Here is a 14,913-nt window from a genome sequence, read left to right as displayed (position 1 = left end):
GTGGCAAAAAAATATGAAGGGAGGGTGTCAGTTCGCACGTGCCACTTTTCCCTCCCTACAAAACAAAATTGTCAACAGACATTCATCACTCAGGCTTCCCCATCCCTTTTACTCCATCTTTCTCTTTACCTACAACCCATTCAATTAATCATTTTCACTTTATTCATGCAACACATTCCAAGCATACATTTTAATGAATTCAAAATCAAATTATTGAAACTATTTTCAAACAAATAAAAGTAAGAGACCGTTCAAGTATTTCTAATAAATTCACAGAACACTTTTACGTGGTGTATACGTTCAAACCTTAAGCTTTCTTAAGTATTAAAAGTTTCTTGATTTACATCTTTATTCCTTTTCAACTTAATCTTGTTACTATATATATCAACATTTCTTTAAATCGAAAGATTGAATTATTTTATCAACATACATATTTTAATCTTTATTGGAAAACAATCCTATTTTCTTAAGATGATGGTGTGTATCTTTAGGGTGGCCATCAATATCTGATCTATCAGCAAACACCCAACGACCATCAACATAAATCATGCCCTTATTCTGATCTTGTCTCCACATTGGTGGAACCACATATTTATCTTCTAAGAAATCACATGATTTGTTCACCAACGCTGGATCTCTCCCAACTGCACGCTCAAATTTCATACCCTTTCCTTGATATCTGCATTTGAATTGAAACCAAGTTTAAACTCATAAGACATAAAGGGATTAGAGTGAAAGGTTTGTTTGAAATAATGTCGGTTAAAAAGTTCTTCTAAATATGTCTTAAATTGATATTGTTTTAGTTTGAGAATAAGACTTTTTTCGTTTACCCATCGAGTAGATGTAAATAAGCCTCCAAATTATGTGAACAACCAGGACTGGTAGAACGTCTTAGATATGGTGAATCCAAGTGATCCAATTGAAGCAGAACACCAACATGTACATAAGTAAATGGAAGTCGTTCGATCATCTTCAATACCCATGATGGTAGGTTCTCATTGAAGAAAAACCCAGGTGATTTTGGTACTACATCATGAATATTCACCACTCTTAATACCTGTTTGTTAAAAAAATAATAATAAGAATTTGTTGGATTGAATAAAGTTTTTTTTTAAAAAAATTATTTTAGCTCCTAAATCTTTGCCGTTGTCTTTAAACTTTGAAACTTTGATTATATATTTCATCTTTGTTATTAAAACTTTCATAAACTACCTAAGTTGTTTTGGCTTGACATGGTACAAGGAAGTGTATAGGAGACTAAAAAGAAGGGCATGTAAAGGGTGATACATTATATACGTGTCCTTTATTTAACTTTTAGGTGACTAACGGTTTTAATGGAGCTCCTTCAATTTTATCGTTTTTATATAATACATATAAAGAAAACTAATTAATGTTTAATATTGATAGATAGCTTAGTGGTAATTGATTCTCTTCTAATACATAGTTTTTTTAACTTTAGGTCCATATGATACTTTTACTATTTTGGCTAACATGTAATGTTAAATCAAATTGGGGGCGCATCGATATCAATTGGTTAACATCAACTCAAATAGACCTCATAAACCAACTTATGAAGAATAGTGGTAATTGGCTTTTGAAGGTTGTTTTGTAACATTGATGGGAGAAAATCAATTTTGAGAAGATGTACATAGTGTGAATTGAGCAACCCGATCGATTGATTGGTTTTGATCGGGCTGGGTAAGTCTTTTTTGGTCTGTCTCTGTTTATCCCTACTTCAAAAGGACATTTCACTTTCACAATCACTATTTAATTAATTGGATTTAAGTTATTTAATTCTCTCAAGTATAACTTAAAATTAAAAGGAAGAAAAAGATTATTAATTACCTTTACGCCTAGATTATTCAATCTTTCCCTAAATTGAACGTTTCCCACTCGAGGACCTGCAAAGGAGAAAACGGAAACATGTGCATTGCCACCATCTGATGTCTTGTTCAACCCCATTTCTGCAATATCATAAGCACTTATCATTGCCAAAGCGCTACCAAGACTATGACCAGTGATTGTGATGCTCATTTCTTCCCCATCAAACTTCTCCAACAATCGTTTCATCTCTGCCAATATTTGTTCTCTAGCAGAGAATTTACAAAATTCGCACCCATCTTCCTTGTCAGTATACAAATCCAAAAACCCAGATTCCACCATCACTCTTGGATCATGGCATCTAATATTTTTCGCCGAAATAGGAGTTAAATAATCTGTCAAATCTTCCACCCACTCCAACTTTGTCACTGTCCCTCTCCATGCAACAACAATATCACGTCTCCCTAAACGCTTCGACGTCTCATCGTCGGAAACGGCTACATACCTAAACCCACGAAAAACAAAGAAAGAGACACAAGAGTAGTCGTAAATTAAATGTCGAGTTTAAAGATTTAAAAGGTGAATAGTTTTTTTCTTTCTTTTTTTGCTTTCATGAACACACATACCCTATCCAATTGGCATGCTTACTCCAAAGCTCGGGGAAACGAGGTTTGATGAATACATTAGGCATTTGGATATTGCCGGTGGCGTAAAGGAAGCGAGTCACTTGGTAGCCTTCGTTTTCCATTCCTAGGCTTTGGAAGAAGCTTTCCAATGGGTATCTTGAGGTACCACAATACTTTGAATATGGATCATACACAAATGAATCGTAACATGCTTGAGCCATTTCCCCATACCTACAAAATCCCCATCATTAAACACTGTTTAGGAAGATTTTATCAAGTTATATAAATATTATTTTTGAAAATCTATTTATTTAGATATGATTAATAATGATTAAGTACATACAACATTACTTTTAAAAAAAATATATGTAAGAGATATATCAATCATACAGGACTACCCTATCACTTGTAGAATATACGTTTGAGAGATAAATCTAAATTTAGTTATATTTACGTTATTACATCTATTAATATTTTAGACCTAATTGGTATGTTTGCAATTGATCATTTATTAAACCAACTAAAATTTAATTTTTCTCTCTCAAAACGATAGGGGCTGAATTAAAGAAATATAGTTTGGTGGATAGTATAAATTATGTTTTGGAAAATTATTTTTAGATTTAATCTAAATAATGCAAAAAAAAAATTGAAGAAATACTTTTGTATTTTCAATTGTATCCAAAATTTAAATTTTAAATTTTAATATAATGCAAGATTATATTTAATAGCTAGAGATATAAGTGTTTAAAAATACAGTATAGCTATTTAAACTTACTTTTTCATTTTTTTAAATTAAACTGTGTATTATGTAATTATAAGTGAATAATGTTACAAAATAGTAATTATACAAAACTTTTTAACATAAACCATGTTCATATATAAATTAAACTAATTAATAGTAGTATATGGTCAACCTAATAATTAGTGTATACCTACATACTTAAAATAATTGTTTAAATTATAATTCATTTTATGAATTTTGGTGATAAACAGTTCATAACTAGAAATATGAAATATAACTTTACTTTCATTAATTAATCCAATCGTTTTCAAAATTTGTATTTATAGATTCTTACCATATAAAACTCTTTCTTAATTTTAGATCTTCACCCTAACTCTCCATGGTCTCATCTATCCAATAATAATATTCTTTTTAAATCACCAAATGCACTCAACATAAAAGAAGAAAATTGTGTCAAATTATTCCAAAAGTTTTAAAATATGTTCTTAAAATTTTTTAAATTAGTTCTTTAACAAAAATAATCTTGTTGAATATTGTTATTTTGGGTTGAAACAGTTGGTGTTTCCTCTTAAGTTTCAAAAGTACATATATAGGATTCAATGGTATTTTCGACATGAATTTCAAATGCATTATATTTTTTCAGACTTTTAAAAGTTCAAAGATATCTTTTACACTAAACACAAAGACTAAGAGAATTTTTTTATAAGTTATGGTCGTGCAATCCGTTTTGTATCGTGCTATTTCAAATGAAGCAATGCTTTGATGCAACTCATACCGTATGTCTTTTTCCATGCACACCTTTCAATTATTGAAAAAAATGTACTAAAAGGATTTTGAAAAGAAAACTCACATGACAGCTTGTGATCGAATACTAGAATAGAATGCATAACAACGAGTGTAATTCAAGATGTACACCTATTATTATTCTTTTAAAAGAGACTTATTGATTTTATAAGTGTTTTGAAAAGAGGAAGTGCATAATTGAAACCATCTATATGCCCACAAACACTGACGGATTTAGTATAGGTCCAGGGGGGCTCGAGCCTCCCCTCAACTTTATTGTCTTTATATAATATGTATAAACAAAACCAATTAATACTTAATATTTGTAGTCAGTTTAGTGGTAACTATGCTTATCAGCCCCCTTCTCAACCAGAGTTCAAGTCTTACTTTATGTAGTCATCCGCCACTGCCCACAAATTCATCTACTGTTAAAACTACGTCTTCATCTTGTTTTAAACAAGAAAAAGGATTGTTGCAAAATGATAGGGAAAGACAATTAACCAATGAAAAAACTGTGCATGAAAATTACGTCGTATCGTTATCGTTATAGGGTAAATGACAAAATTCTTAATTTTAAGTAATTACGATCAAAATCAATCCAATTATATTTACAATTCAAACTCATTAGAACTAAACTATTGATAAAATTCGATTACGATTACATTTATTTTTATTAGGTTTTGGTATAAACATAAGGTTAGTCCAAATTTTTGGGAACCTAAATAATTAAACCTTTTTACAATTGTTATTACTGTACCATCTTTTCCATTTCTCCTTCCTCCTTTATCTCAAAAACATGTGATAATGCAAAGCCATTTTGGGAAGAAGAGGGAAAGAAAGGGGAAGGCAAACGTAACCTTGAGATATTTAATTAATAACCTTTTTTTAGTACTCATATACTTCCAAAATAACTAAATAAAATGACATAACACTCAAATCCATTCTTTTTAATCTCACCTAAACCTTACTTGATAACTTTCAGACATTGATAGTCACTGATATGCTTCTATCAGCGGTATTGATAGATAATGATAAAAGTCTGTCATAGAATCCAAAATTTTGTTATAACTTGTAAATATTTTAATTTATTTTGTTATTTTTAAAAATATCTCTTTTTTCTATTTATTTCTAATTATCTTATAATAGATCCAGATAGATATTTATATCGTTAGCCATAAACATTAATAGATATCTATCAAGACCTTTTACAGTTTATGAGCTAGCTAGTGATATATATAGATTTAAAATTTTATTATTGATAGTAAATATTTTTAATAATTTTATCATTTAAAATAAATTTTCAATTTAAAAACATAACTTTGTTTATGTTGCCTGCTATCTCAAAGTGTTTAATTTTAAACGCAAGAAACTTCAAACTGTAGTTTTCTTAGAATAGATAAGAAAGAATATAAAGAAACTTGAGGAAAAACGCATTTGTTTTTTCAAAAACCAAAATCTAAAAATTAAGGATTAATTATGTTTGTCAACCAACTTTTTTAAAAATACAAGCTTATAAATACTTACTTTTGTTATCATATTTTTGTACCGATATTTTCAAAAATCAAATCAAATAATTCTAATATTTACTGAAAAAAATGTTAAAAAAATGATAAGGCCTTTATAAAGTCATTCCACCCATATCATACCTGATTAACTCTGATCGAAGAATAGGGTTCATCGGGTCAAGCAAGTCGGCCCAATCACCACTTCCATGGATCTCTCTCCACTTTTTGGCCAACTCAGTCTCATTCTCTGTCTCACTGGACTGAGTTGATACTTCTGAATCATCATCGGATAGGGCTGGTAATACATTTTTTCTACTTCTTGTAGATATCGGCAAAGATGGTTGATGAAGAAGAAGTTGAGTTCTCCATTTCCAAGAACAATGAGAATTGGAAGAAGAAGCATTAATGGAGAAAAGGGTTTGGTTTAGAGGAAGCTGAGACTTAGTTGAAAATGGAAAAACAATGGTAGAAGACAATAATGGAATAGCCATTGATGATAACATAATGTGTGTGTGCGTAGACTAAAGGATGGTGGCTTATTTATAAAAGGAAGAGAGTACTAAATCAATTCTTATTATTTATTATTACCTCTAATACTTCTTTTCATGGCACGTTTATCACACTTTATATTGAAGATGATAGTGAAGTTCAACACGGACCTCGACTTTATCCCTTTTTAACATATCACACTTTTAGCCATTTTTTTAGTATAACTATCGAGATGAACGTTTGAACTTTCGACTTTTATGGAGATCAGAGTACATGGGTTGGTAGCATTATACTAAATGCATTTTGACTTCTAGTAATTATGTAATCTAGTTTGAAAAAAATAAAGAATAATATTATACAGATTAAATGAGTAATTTTAGAGAAATGAATTTATAAATTATTTGTCTAAGGAAGGGTCATGCACTACAAGAAAATAGGAATATCTCAACACTTTTCTAGAGCGTTGGGATACGAGGCATTGAGAGATAGAGTCTCCTTCGACGTCGTAAGGTGAGCGTCGATTGCCTTACTCTTCGCTGACGCTGCATGTAAAATGTCGCGAGTTGTGAGGGCATTCTCGCGCCATTAGTAACACATCATTAATAACCACAATAACTCTTGATGTCCACGTGCAAGGCCAGCGTTGGAAAAAAGAAAACATTTAATTAATTATTGTGTCTTGTCCGATGCCATGCATGTGCACGTCGAGAGTTGTGTGACTATTCCCAACGTGTTACTAATGGCGTCGAAAATGGATGAAAACTCTCGATGTTTTCATGGTGCGTCGAGAGTTTCCTTATAAAAACCCTATTCCAGATCTGTAAATAGATCTGTCATTTACAGATCTAGAAGAAGGAAGAGAAAAGAAGAACGAGAGATGAATGGTCGCCACCTCTTAAAAAATCAAATAATAGTTTGAAAAAAAAATTACTGAAGAAAGAAAAAGACGTTGGAAATGAAAAGAAAAAAATTACTGAAGAAGAGAAAAAGATGATGGGAAGAAAAACAAAAATTGCAGAAGAAAGAATACGCAATGAAGAGCAAATAAAAATATTTTAAAAATTGCAGAAGAAGAGGAAAAGACAATAAAAAGAAAAAATATCGCAAAAGAGAAAAAGAAAAAAAATTGCAGAGAGAAGGAAAGATGATGCAAACCCATAATATTTTTTAAAATGGTAAATTCCATTAGTTTTTTTATTTTGTGACACAGTCCGTTTGTTCTATAAATTATATTCTTTTAATCAAAAGGTTTATCCTATGATATTATCTTTTAAAGAACGATTCGATGGTTCAAGATTTTATTTCCCAGCTTGTTTCCAGGAATATAGCAGTATCATGTGTTCCTATATATTTTGTGTTCATTGACATTCTCGTGGGTGCACGAAAAATTGAAGGACAATTTTTATCCTTGTGAAAAAATTGAATAAATAATTAAATGATTCAAATTGCTTGGAATTAGTTGTTATTGTTATTATTTTATTTTTTTCGAAGAAAAACCTTTCGACTCAAGCAAGAAGATCAAGCATCACTATGATGAAGAAACACTTAACCTTAATCAATTAGTGGATGAGAAATTTGATTAAGAGAAGATCTACACCGATAACACCTTAATTCGCTGATTGAAGAGATACATGAGACTAAGGGGGAGATTTATATTTGAAATATAATAGTGATTGATTTACTTATAGTAAGATAGAATCACTCAAGTACCGGATGAAGAATATGTTTTTCATTCTGATTTTTACTTCTAATCATAATAATATAATTATGGTTCATATCCCAAATAAATAAAATCTCAAATCTTGGGTCTGTAAATGTTGTGTCATCGAACTGGGTTAACAATGTGTTGTGTTCCTACTACCTTTACTTATTGCACCATTTGTCATATATTTTGTTATTAACCAAAAGTTTTTCTATAAGTACAATTGTTGACTTGTATACTGCTTTATTAAGTAATAATTTTGTCTACAAACTAACACGAGTCTTTTCAGCATACTTTGACCTCACTTTCATGGCCTCCTAAAAAAAGTATTAGGAGATTAACCAATATTAGGATTGCTTTAAGCTAAGCACATTTAACTTTGTAGTTCGATTGAGCCATAAAAAAAAAAAAAAAGTTGAATCTTGTTTGTATAGGTAGTGACGAATTTCACTTATTTTGATTGTGCCACCAGACACATGTCGCGAAAAGTTAAAATGTGTCGTTTCAAATTCAACCTTCTGTGACATCTATCTGACGACGTCGTAGAAAGTTGAAATAATAAACTCAATATTCAACTTTCTGCGACATCTCTCTGACATACGTCACGAAAAGCTGAATTTGAAACGACACGTTTAGAGTTTTTGCGACGTCGTTCTAACACACATCGCGAAAAGTTGAAATAATAAATTCAATATTCAACTTTTTGCGACGTATATGACAGAGAGACATCGCGGAAAGTTGAATTATTAAACTTAAGTTTACACTTTCCACGATATGAAGTTCTTCAACGTCGCGGAACAACTCTTTCTGCGACGTGTTGTTGTGCACATTGACAATAGGTGATCAACGCCCTTTCGTCGACATCATCTCTAACATTGCGATTGATCTGATTTCTCGTAGCGATGTACGACACAAGAAAGAGGAAAAACACAATAGCCATACAAAAAAAGCACACTTTTGAAGTGAAAAAGAGAGAGAATTACAAACTTGGATAGACTTCCTTGAATAGCTTCTAGTAATCTTCTCGAAATCACAAACCCCTTCAACATATGCGATGAACACAATCACAAAAGTTACCTTGGATGGTGAAAACATTATATACTATATTTTAGCATTTCACTCGCATATATTATAGCATGTGTTGTTCTTTATTAGTTTTATTAAATTTCTTCCCCAAATTTACTAATAATAATAAGAAAAAAAAGTCTTTTTCTTTTCCCAAAAAGACATTACGAACACACAATAACACAATTAGTGGTGATTTGGTAAAAACTTATAGAAATAATTAATTAGGCTTGCTAAGAGTAAAAATTTATAATTTCCTAATCTAAATTTACTTTTAAATTCTATAACTTTCCACTTTTTAATTTTCTCATACCTAATTTTTCTCCCACCACCTTCTATGATCGTCAAATTTAATATCCGTACCACTACGAAAATGTAGTATCGTGAGTGACTAAATTGAAACTTTTGAAATATACAAAAGGAACTAAATTGAAGAAGAACACTTAAAAATTTAGAAAAAAAAGTACATGCATAAACGGCAGGTTTTTAAAAGTTTTTCAAGTTTTTCAAGAACATCTCATCAATATCAACATAGAATTATTTTATCAACGTATAAATATTTCATTCCTTCTCGGAAAACAACCCTATTTCTTTGAGATGATAGTGTGTATCTTCCGGGTGGCCATCAATATCTGATCTATCAGCAAACACCCAACGACCATCAACATAAATCATGCCTTTATTCTCATCTTGTCTCCACATTGGTGGAACCATATACTTATCTTCTAAGAAATCACATGATTTGTTCACCAATGCTGGATCTCTCCCAATTGCTAGCTCAAATTTCATACCCTTTCCTTGATATCTGCATTTGAATTAAAATTTAAACTTAAATGGTATGATACATATAGAGGTTATAACAAAATACTTGTTTGGAATAATGATTGTTTGAAAAAGTTATATCAAACAAGTCTTGTTTTAGTTTGAGAATAAGTTTTTTTTTTTTTGTTACCCATCAAGTAGATGTAAATGCGCCTCCAAATTATGTGAACAACCGGCATCAGTAGAACGTCTTAGATATGGTGATTCCAAGTGATCCAATTCTAGCTCAACACCAACATGTACGTAACTCCATGGAAGCCATGTCGTCATCTTCAATAGCCATGGCGGTAGTTTCTCATTTAAGAAAAGTCCAGGTGATTTTGGTACTATATCATGAATATTCACTACTCTCAATACCTGTTTATTTTTTCAAAAAAAAAAATTGTGAATTTATTTACGTCTTAGAACTCATTATTTTCAAAAAAGAAATTGTGAATTTATTCATGTCTTAGAACTCATTATATATATAAAGTGAGCTTACATTAACTATAATTAATATTATATTAAAAAGAACTCATCCAAATATAATAAACAATTTTAAAAAACTAATTAAGTTTCCAAACCTCTCTGTATACATGTAGCTGTATTTAAAACTTTGAATTTTAAACACATATTTAATAATTGTTAATTAAAATTGACGAGTGTTAATTTGGTTTTAGAATAAACTCAAAGTGGAGGATTTGGCCATGAATCTTTTAGTCCTCAACATATATCAATATCAACACTGACAAATTTAGTATAGGTTTGAGTTATCCTTAACTTTATGTTCAATTAACTTAGTTGTAAAACTATGTCATTCAATCTCTTCTAAAATTTATTTTTAAGGTCCATTGTTTACATTTTTATTTCTAGATCTCTGTTGATGTCAATTGAGCTAATTAAACTTGTATGGAAGTGTGTATATAGTGTCGATCAGGTTTTATGTTAGTTTGGTAAGTTTTTTTTAGGTTTCTTCTTTCATTCTTACTTTAAAGGATATGTGACATCGCTATTATTTAATTAATTTGATTTCAATTATTTTCTTTAAGTATAACTTAAAAGAAAAGAACAATAATAAATTTAAAAAAAAGAGAGAAAAAGAATACCTTTACGCCCAGATCATTCATTCGTTCACTAAACCGCATGTTTCCCACTCGAGGACCTCCGAAGGAGAAAACAGAAATATGTACATCGCGACCTGCTGATGTCTTGTTCAACCCCGTTTCAGCAATATCATAAGCACTTAATGTAGCCAAAGCACTACCCAGGCTGTGACCAGTGATTGTGATGCTCACTTCCTCCTCCTTATACTTCTCCAACAATCGTTTCATCTCTGCCAATATTTGTTCTCTAGCAGAGTACTTACAAAATTCACACTCTTCGTCCTTGTCAGTATACAAATCTAGAAACCCAAATTCCACCTTCACAGACGGATCAGGACATTGAATTTTTCTTGAAGAAATAGGATTCAAAATGTTTGTCATATCTGCCACCCACTCCAACCTTGTCACTGTCCCTCTCCACGCAATAAGAATGTCACGTCTTCCCAAACGCTTCGAGGTTTCTTCGTCGGAAACTGCCACATAGCCTATCCAATTGGCACGCGTGCTCCAAAGCTTGGGGAAACGAGGTTTGATGAATAAATTAGGCATTTGGGTGTTGCCGGTGGCATAAAGGAAGCGAGTCACTTGGTAGCCTTCGCTTTCCAGTCCTAGGCTTTGGAAGAAGCTTTCCAATGGGTATCTTGAGGTACCACAATACTTTGAATATGGATCATATACAAATGAATCATAGCATGCTTGGGTCATTTCCCCATACCTACATAAACCCCCCCATCCACATATCAGACACTAATTACTCCAATAAAAATCAAATTAAGTCATATGACTGCCTATGACTAATAATTAAATGTAGAACACTTACCACGTATAAAAAAAATCTATGATATACTTCTATTAGGATAATATAGTCTATCATGGATATAAACTTGGTTAAGAGATAGATCTAAATTTTAATATTTTTTTAAAAAAAAATTAGCATTGTTTATACCTGAAATATAGTCAATGTAATAGTTAACTTCTAAATAAAATATTATAACAATTATTAAATATAGTCAAATAAAAAAAATATAATAAAATGTTACGGTCTATCGACAAAATGAACAACCATTGAATCAAATTATTCCAAATAAAAAGTGGAATATTAGGAAGAGAAATTAATAGAGAATATAAGAAATAATAATAGAAAGTATAAGGATCATATGAATAATAAGTGGAAGGGGACGAAGTTGGGGGTCATGACACAAACCCTTCACCACAATAATTTACGTACGATATCTTGAGCCATAAATTTTTTTAATGATAACGTTTATTCATTCATTATTGTGAGAGAGACATCTCAACTATTATTGTTTTTTTCTTATTTTCTTTACCCTTTAATTTTTTTGGTTCTAAGTTCAAAAGTATTTTTACCTTTTATTAAAATTTGTTTAAAATTTGTTGGTGTTTTGAGTGACATAAGGTAAGTACCTCAATCTTTATAAGATTCAAGAGTATCCTTAAACTAGAAAAATTACAATCAAATAAACCCATACCATTTGTATATAAACAAAAACTACTAATATCCTTCTACTTTTATTTTTTAAAAATTTGAGAGTACTTTTACTTAAATTATAAAGTTGGAGGACATTTTTTTTGTGTATAAATTTTGTGATAAATGTTGCATCTTAGTTAATTTCTAAGTGTTGTTCATTGAAGTTAAAACCACGTCATTTTTAATGGAGCAATACATTTGAGGGCACGTGTGATTATTAAATATAACAAAATTTCTTGTTTATATAACATTTGTCATTGATAAACTCTTAAACTTTGCCATATATTCATAAATATTTTCACCCAAATGACAATAAATAACTCTTTTATTGAATACCAAAATAATTTAACATCTCAATAATTCAAGGTCTGTACCATTGTTAATTATTATTGTACCTTCTTCGTTTCCATTTCTCCTTCCTCATTGTTCCAAAACCCATTGATTAATGCAATGCCAATTTTAGAGGGAAGAGAGAGATATTTATGACTTTTAGCTTTTTGTTATTAAAAAATTAAATTTAAAAACACAACTTTTTTTCTCTTTCAAAATTAGAAATAGTAGTTTGATTTTAAAACTACATTGAAATTTGACTAAAAATTAAAATGTACTTTACTTAGAATTGATGAACAACATTAAGAAATTAGAAGAAAAAAAAAACACAAATTGCAAAAACTTGAATCTAAGCACTGAAGCCTTTGATTTGTTAACCAATTTGTTTAGATGGTTGTTTGAAAATTAATTGTTTCTAAATATTACTTTCTATTTCTTTCTTTAGTCATCAGTACTTTCAAAAATCAAATACTCAAACAAGATTTAAAAAGTAACAATAATTATGAAACCTTTAGGATGTCATTCTAGACATATCGTACCTTATTAACTCAGATCGAAGAATAGGGTTCATCGGGTCAAGCAAGTTGGCCCAATCACCACTTCCATGGATCTCTCTCCACTTCTTGGCCAACTCAGTCTCATTCTCCGTCTCACCGGACCGAGTCGATACTTCCGAGTCAGTGGATATAGCAGACACTACATTTTTTCTGGTTCTTTTAGAGATTGGCAAAGCTGGTTGATGAAGAAGAAGTTGAGTTCTCCATTTCCAAGAAGAATGAGAATCTGAAGCAGAAGGACTAATGGAGAAAAGGGTATGGTTAAGAGGAAGCTGTGACTTAGTTGAAAACGGAAAAAGAATGGAAGAAGACGTTGAAATCGCCATTGATGATGATAAGATATTTAACTTCTTTGCGTTATATGCCAAATTACAGGATGTGCTTATATTTATAAAAGAAGAAAAAGAGTAGTGAATTATTTCTGAATTATGTGGCACGTTTCTCACGGTTGTAATTTGTAATGATGATGGTGAAATACTTCAACACCAATGTGGACTCTGACCCTCTTTACCCTACAAAGATAAGGATGGAAGTTTGATACTTATTCCACCTCAACACAAAAATATCAAAATGACTTCAATCAACATGCGATAAATTAGCCACACGACACGACACATGATCATATAGAACGATCTGTAAATTTTGATATATGATCTCAAGTATATACCATGCCCCAAGATACTTTGGAATTGAAAGAATTCTGCTTTAATCAGTTATTAGATCTCGAATCTTAGTGGAATCAAGATGGTCCGAGATTAATAAATGGTAAAGAATATATAAATTATCATAGGGATATATGAAAAAATCATCGCGCGTTTTGGATTTTTCTTATTTTATTAGAGAAATTAGAATAATTATTTTTGGGTTTGGTTACATTTTTATATATGTTATGCATATTATAGTTTAGATAAATGAATTTAATGAGAGATCATGCAAATGGAATGGGTGGAGAAGAAGGTGAAGAAGAAATATAGTGTGTGTTGGTTAATACATTAATGAGTTTTTGTTTTTTTTCTTTTTAGGTATGAGATGGGCAATGAAAAGATCATTAGATAATTAGGTATGGTGCAAGTGTGTAGCCAATTGTATGTATTTCTTCCCATATATTATACAATATCTTCTATCTTATTATATATTTTATCTCTTTTATTATGTCATATTATGGAAGTGAAGATGGAGTTGATATAAATGATTACTTTCCACGTGTGTGTATATATATATATATATATAATCTTTTGTGAACAATTAAAATATAAATAAATGATTTGAGTTGAATAATTAAAATAAAACAAAGGAGAATTATTAATATGTTGTTGTTATTATGATTGATTGATTGAGTTGAATACTATGAATGGGAAAGAAGGAGAGAAAGAGATAAAAGGAGAAAAAAGAGAAAGAAGATGTGATGTGATGTATTAATAAGTGAGGACTAACACATAAAATGTATTTGTCACCCAGCTGTACTACCTTGGAATAAACAAAATTTTATACTTCATTTCATAACAAACAAAAAAATATACTAAGAACTCCTATTGCTATCATAAATACAATTTAAAACTCATCAATTAATTAGAGTAAATACTATTGCACCACTCCTAATTTGTTACAATATTTATTATTTGCTATCGTTTTTACTATTTTATACTTTTTTATTCTTTGTTACTGTGTACTATTTTTCCTTATCAAACTAAAATAATCTACGCATCAAACACATACTATTATAATTTAAACTAAAATAATCTACGTCTCAAACACAAACTATAATAATTTAGGACTACAATAACTCATTCTTTGTCCCAAACACCGCCTAAAACTTTATATTTTATTACACACAGTTTATATTGTCCCACAAGTCTGTTTTTCTATTTTTTTTTTTACTTTTTAAAATTTATATATTTAA

The 14,913-nt window shown here is 30.3% G+C and overlaps 2 protein-coding genes across 2 annotated transcripts; both read right to left on the bottom strand.

Moving 5' to 3' along the window:
* Positions 1 to 295: 295 nt before the first annotated feature.
* Positions 296 to 6,070, bottom strand: LOC101206546 (phospholipase A1-Igamma2, chloroplastic). The gene is made up of 5 exons (XM_004146942.3): positions 5,619 to 6,070; positions 2,448 to 2,678; positions 1,846 to 2,326; positions 831 to 1,057; positions 296 to 679 (listed from the first exon to the last, which is right to left on the bottom strand). The coding sequence occupies exons 1-5, from the start codon at positions 5,978 to 5,980 to the stop codon at positions 436 to 438; spliced, it is 1,545 nt and encodes a 514-aa protein (XP_004146990.2). The 5' UTR covers positions 5,981 to 6,070; the 3' UTR covers positions 296 to 435.
* A 3,088-nt stretch (positions 6,071 to 9,158) lies between these two features.
* Positions 9,159 to 13,391, bottom strand: LOC101218243 (phospholipase A1-Igamma2, chloroplastic). The gene is made up of 4 exons (XM_004146906.3): positions 12,996 to 13,391; positions 10,641 to 11,352; positions 9,686 to 9,912; positions 9,159 to 9,538 (listed from the first exon to the last, which is right to left on the bottom strand). The coding sequence occupies exons 1-4, from the start codon at positions 13,337 to 13,339 to the stop codon at positions 9,295 to 9,297; spliced, it is 1,527 nt and encodes a 508-aa protein (XP_004146954.2). The 5' UTR covers positions 13,340 to 13,391; the 3' UTR covers positions 9,159 to 9,294.
* Between the last annotated feature and the right edge of the window lie 1,522 nt (positions 13,392 to 14,913).

The sequence above is a fragment of the Cucumis sativus genome, chromosome 7 (genome assembly GCF_000004075.3).
Source record: "Cucumis sativus cultivar 9930 chromosome 7, Cucumber_9930_V3, whole genome shotgun sequence".
In the NCBI taxonomy this organism is placed as follows: domain Eukaryota; kingdom Viridiplantae; phylum Streptophyta; class Magnoliopsida; order Cucurbitales; family Cucurbitaceae; genus Cucumis; species Cucumis sativus.
The sequence above is the reverse complement of the archived record's forward strand: the minus strand, read 5'-3'. Positions and strand labels throughout refer to the sequence as shown.

What these genes read in the sequence shown, in the direction of transcription:
- LOC101206546 (XM_004146942.3), bottom strand. Translation starts at nt 5,980, where the DNA reads ATGTTATCATCAATGGCTATTCCATTATTGTCTTCTACCATTGTTTTT. An exon ending in TGAATAATCTAGGCGTAAAG is followed by an intron (nt 1,058 to 1,845) that starts GTAATTAATAAT and finishes TTTAACAAACAG; the next exon opens with GTATTAAGAGTGGTGAATAT. An exon ending in TATTTACATCTACTCGATGG is followed by an intron (nt 680 to 830) that starts GTAAACGAAAAA and finishes ATTCAAATGCAG; the next exon opens with ATATCAAGGAAAGGGTATGA.
- LOC101218243 (XM_004146906.3), bottom strand. Translation starts at nt 13,339, where the DNA reads ATGGCGATTTCAACGTCTTCTTCCATTCTTTTTCCGTTTTCAACTAAG. An exon ending in CTTCGATCTGAGTTAATAAG is followed by an intron (nt 11,353 to 12,995) that starts GTACGATATGTC and finishes GGGTTTATGTAG; the next exon opens with GTATGGGGAAATGACCCAAG. An exon ending in CATTTACATCTACTTGATGG is followed by an intron (nt 9,539 to 9,685) that starts GTAACAAAAAAA and finishes ATTCAAATGCAG; the next exon opens with ATATCAAGGAAAGGGTATGA.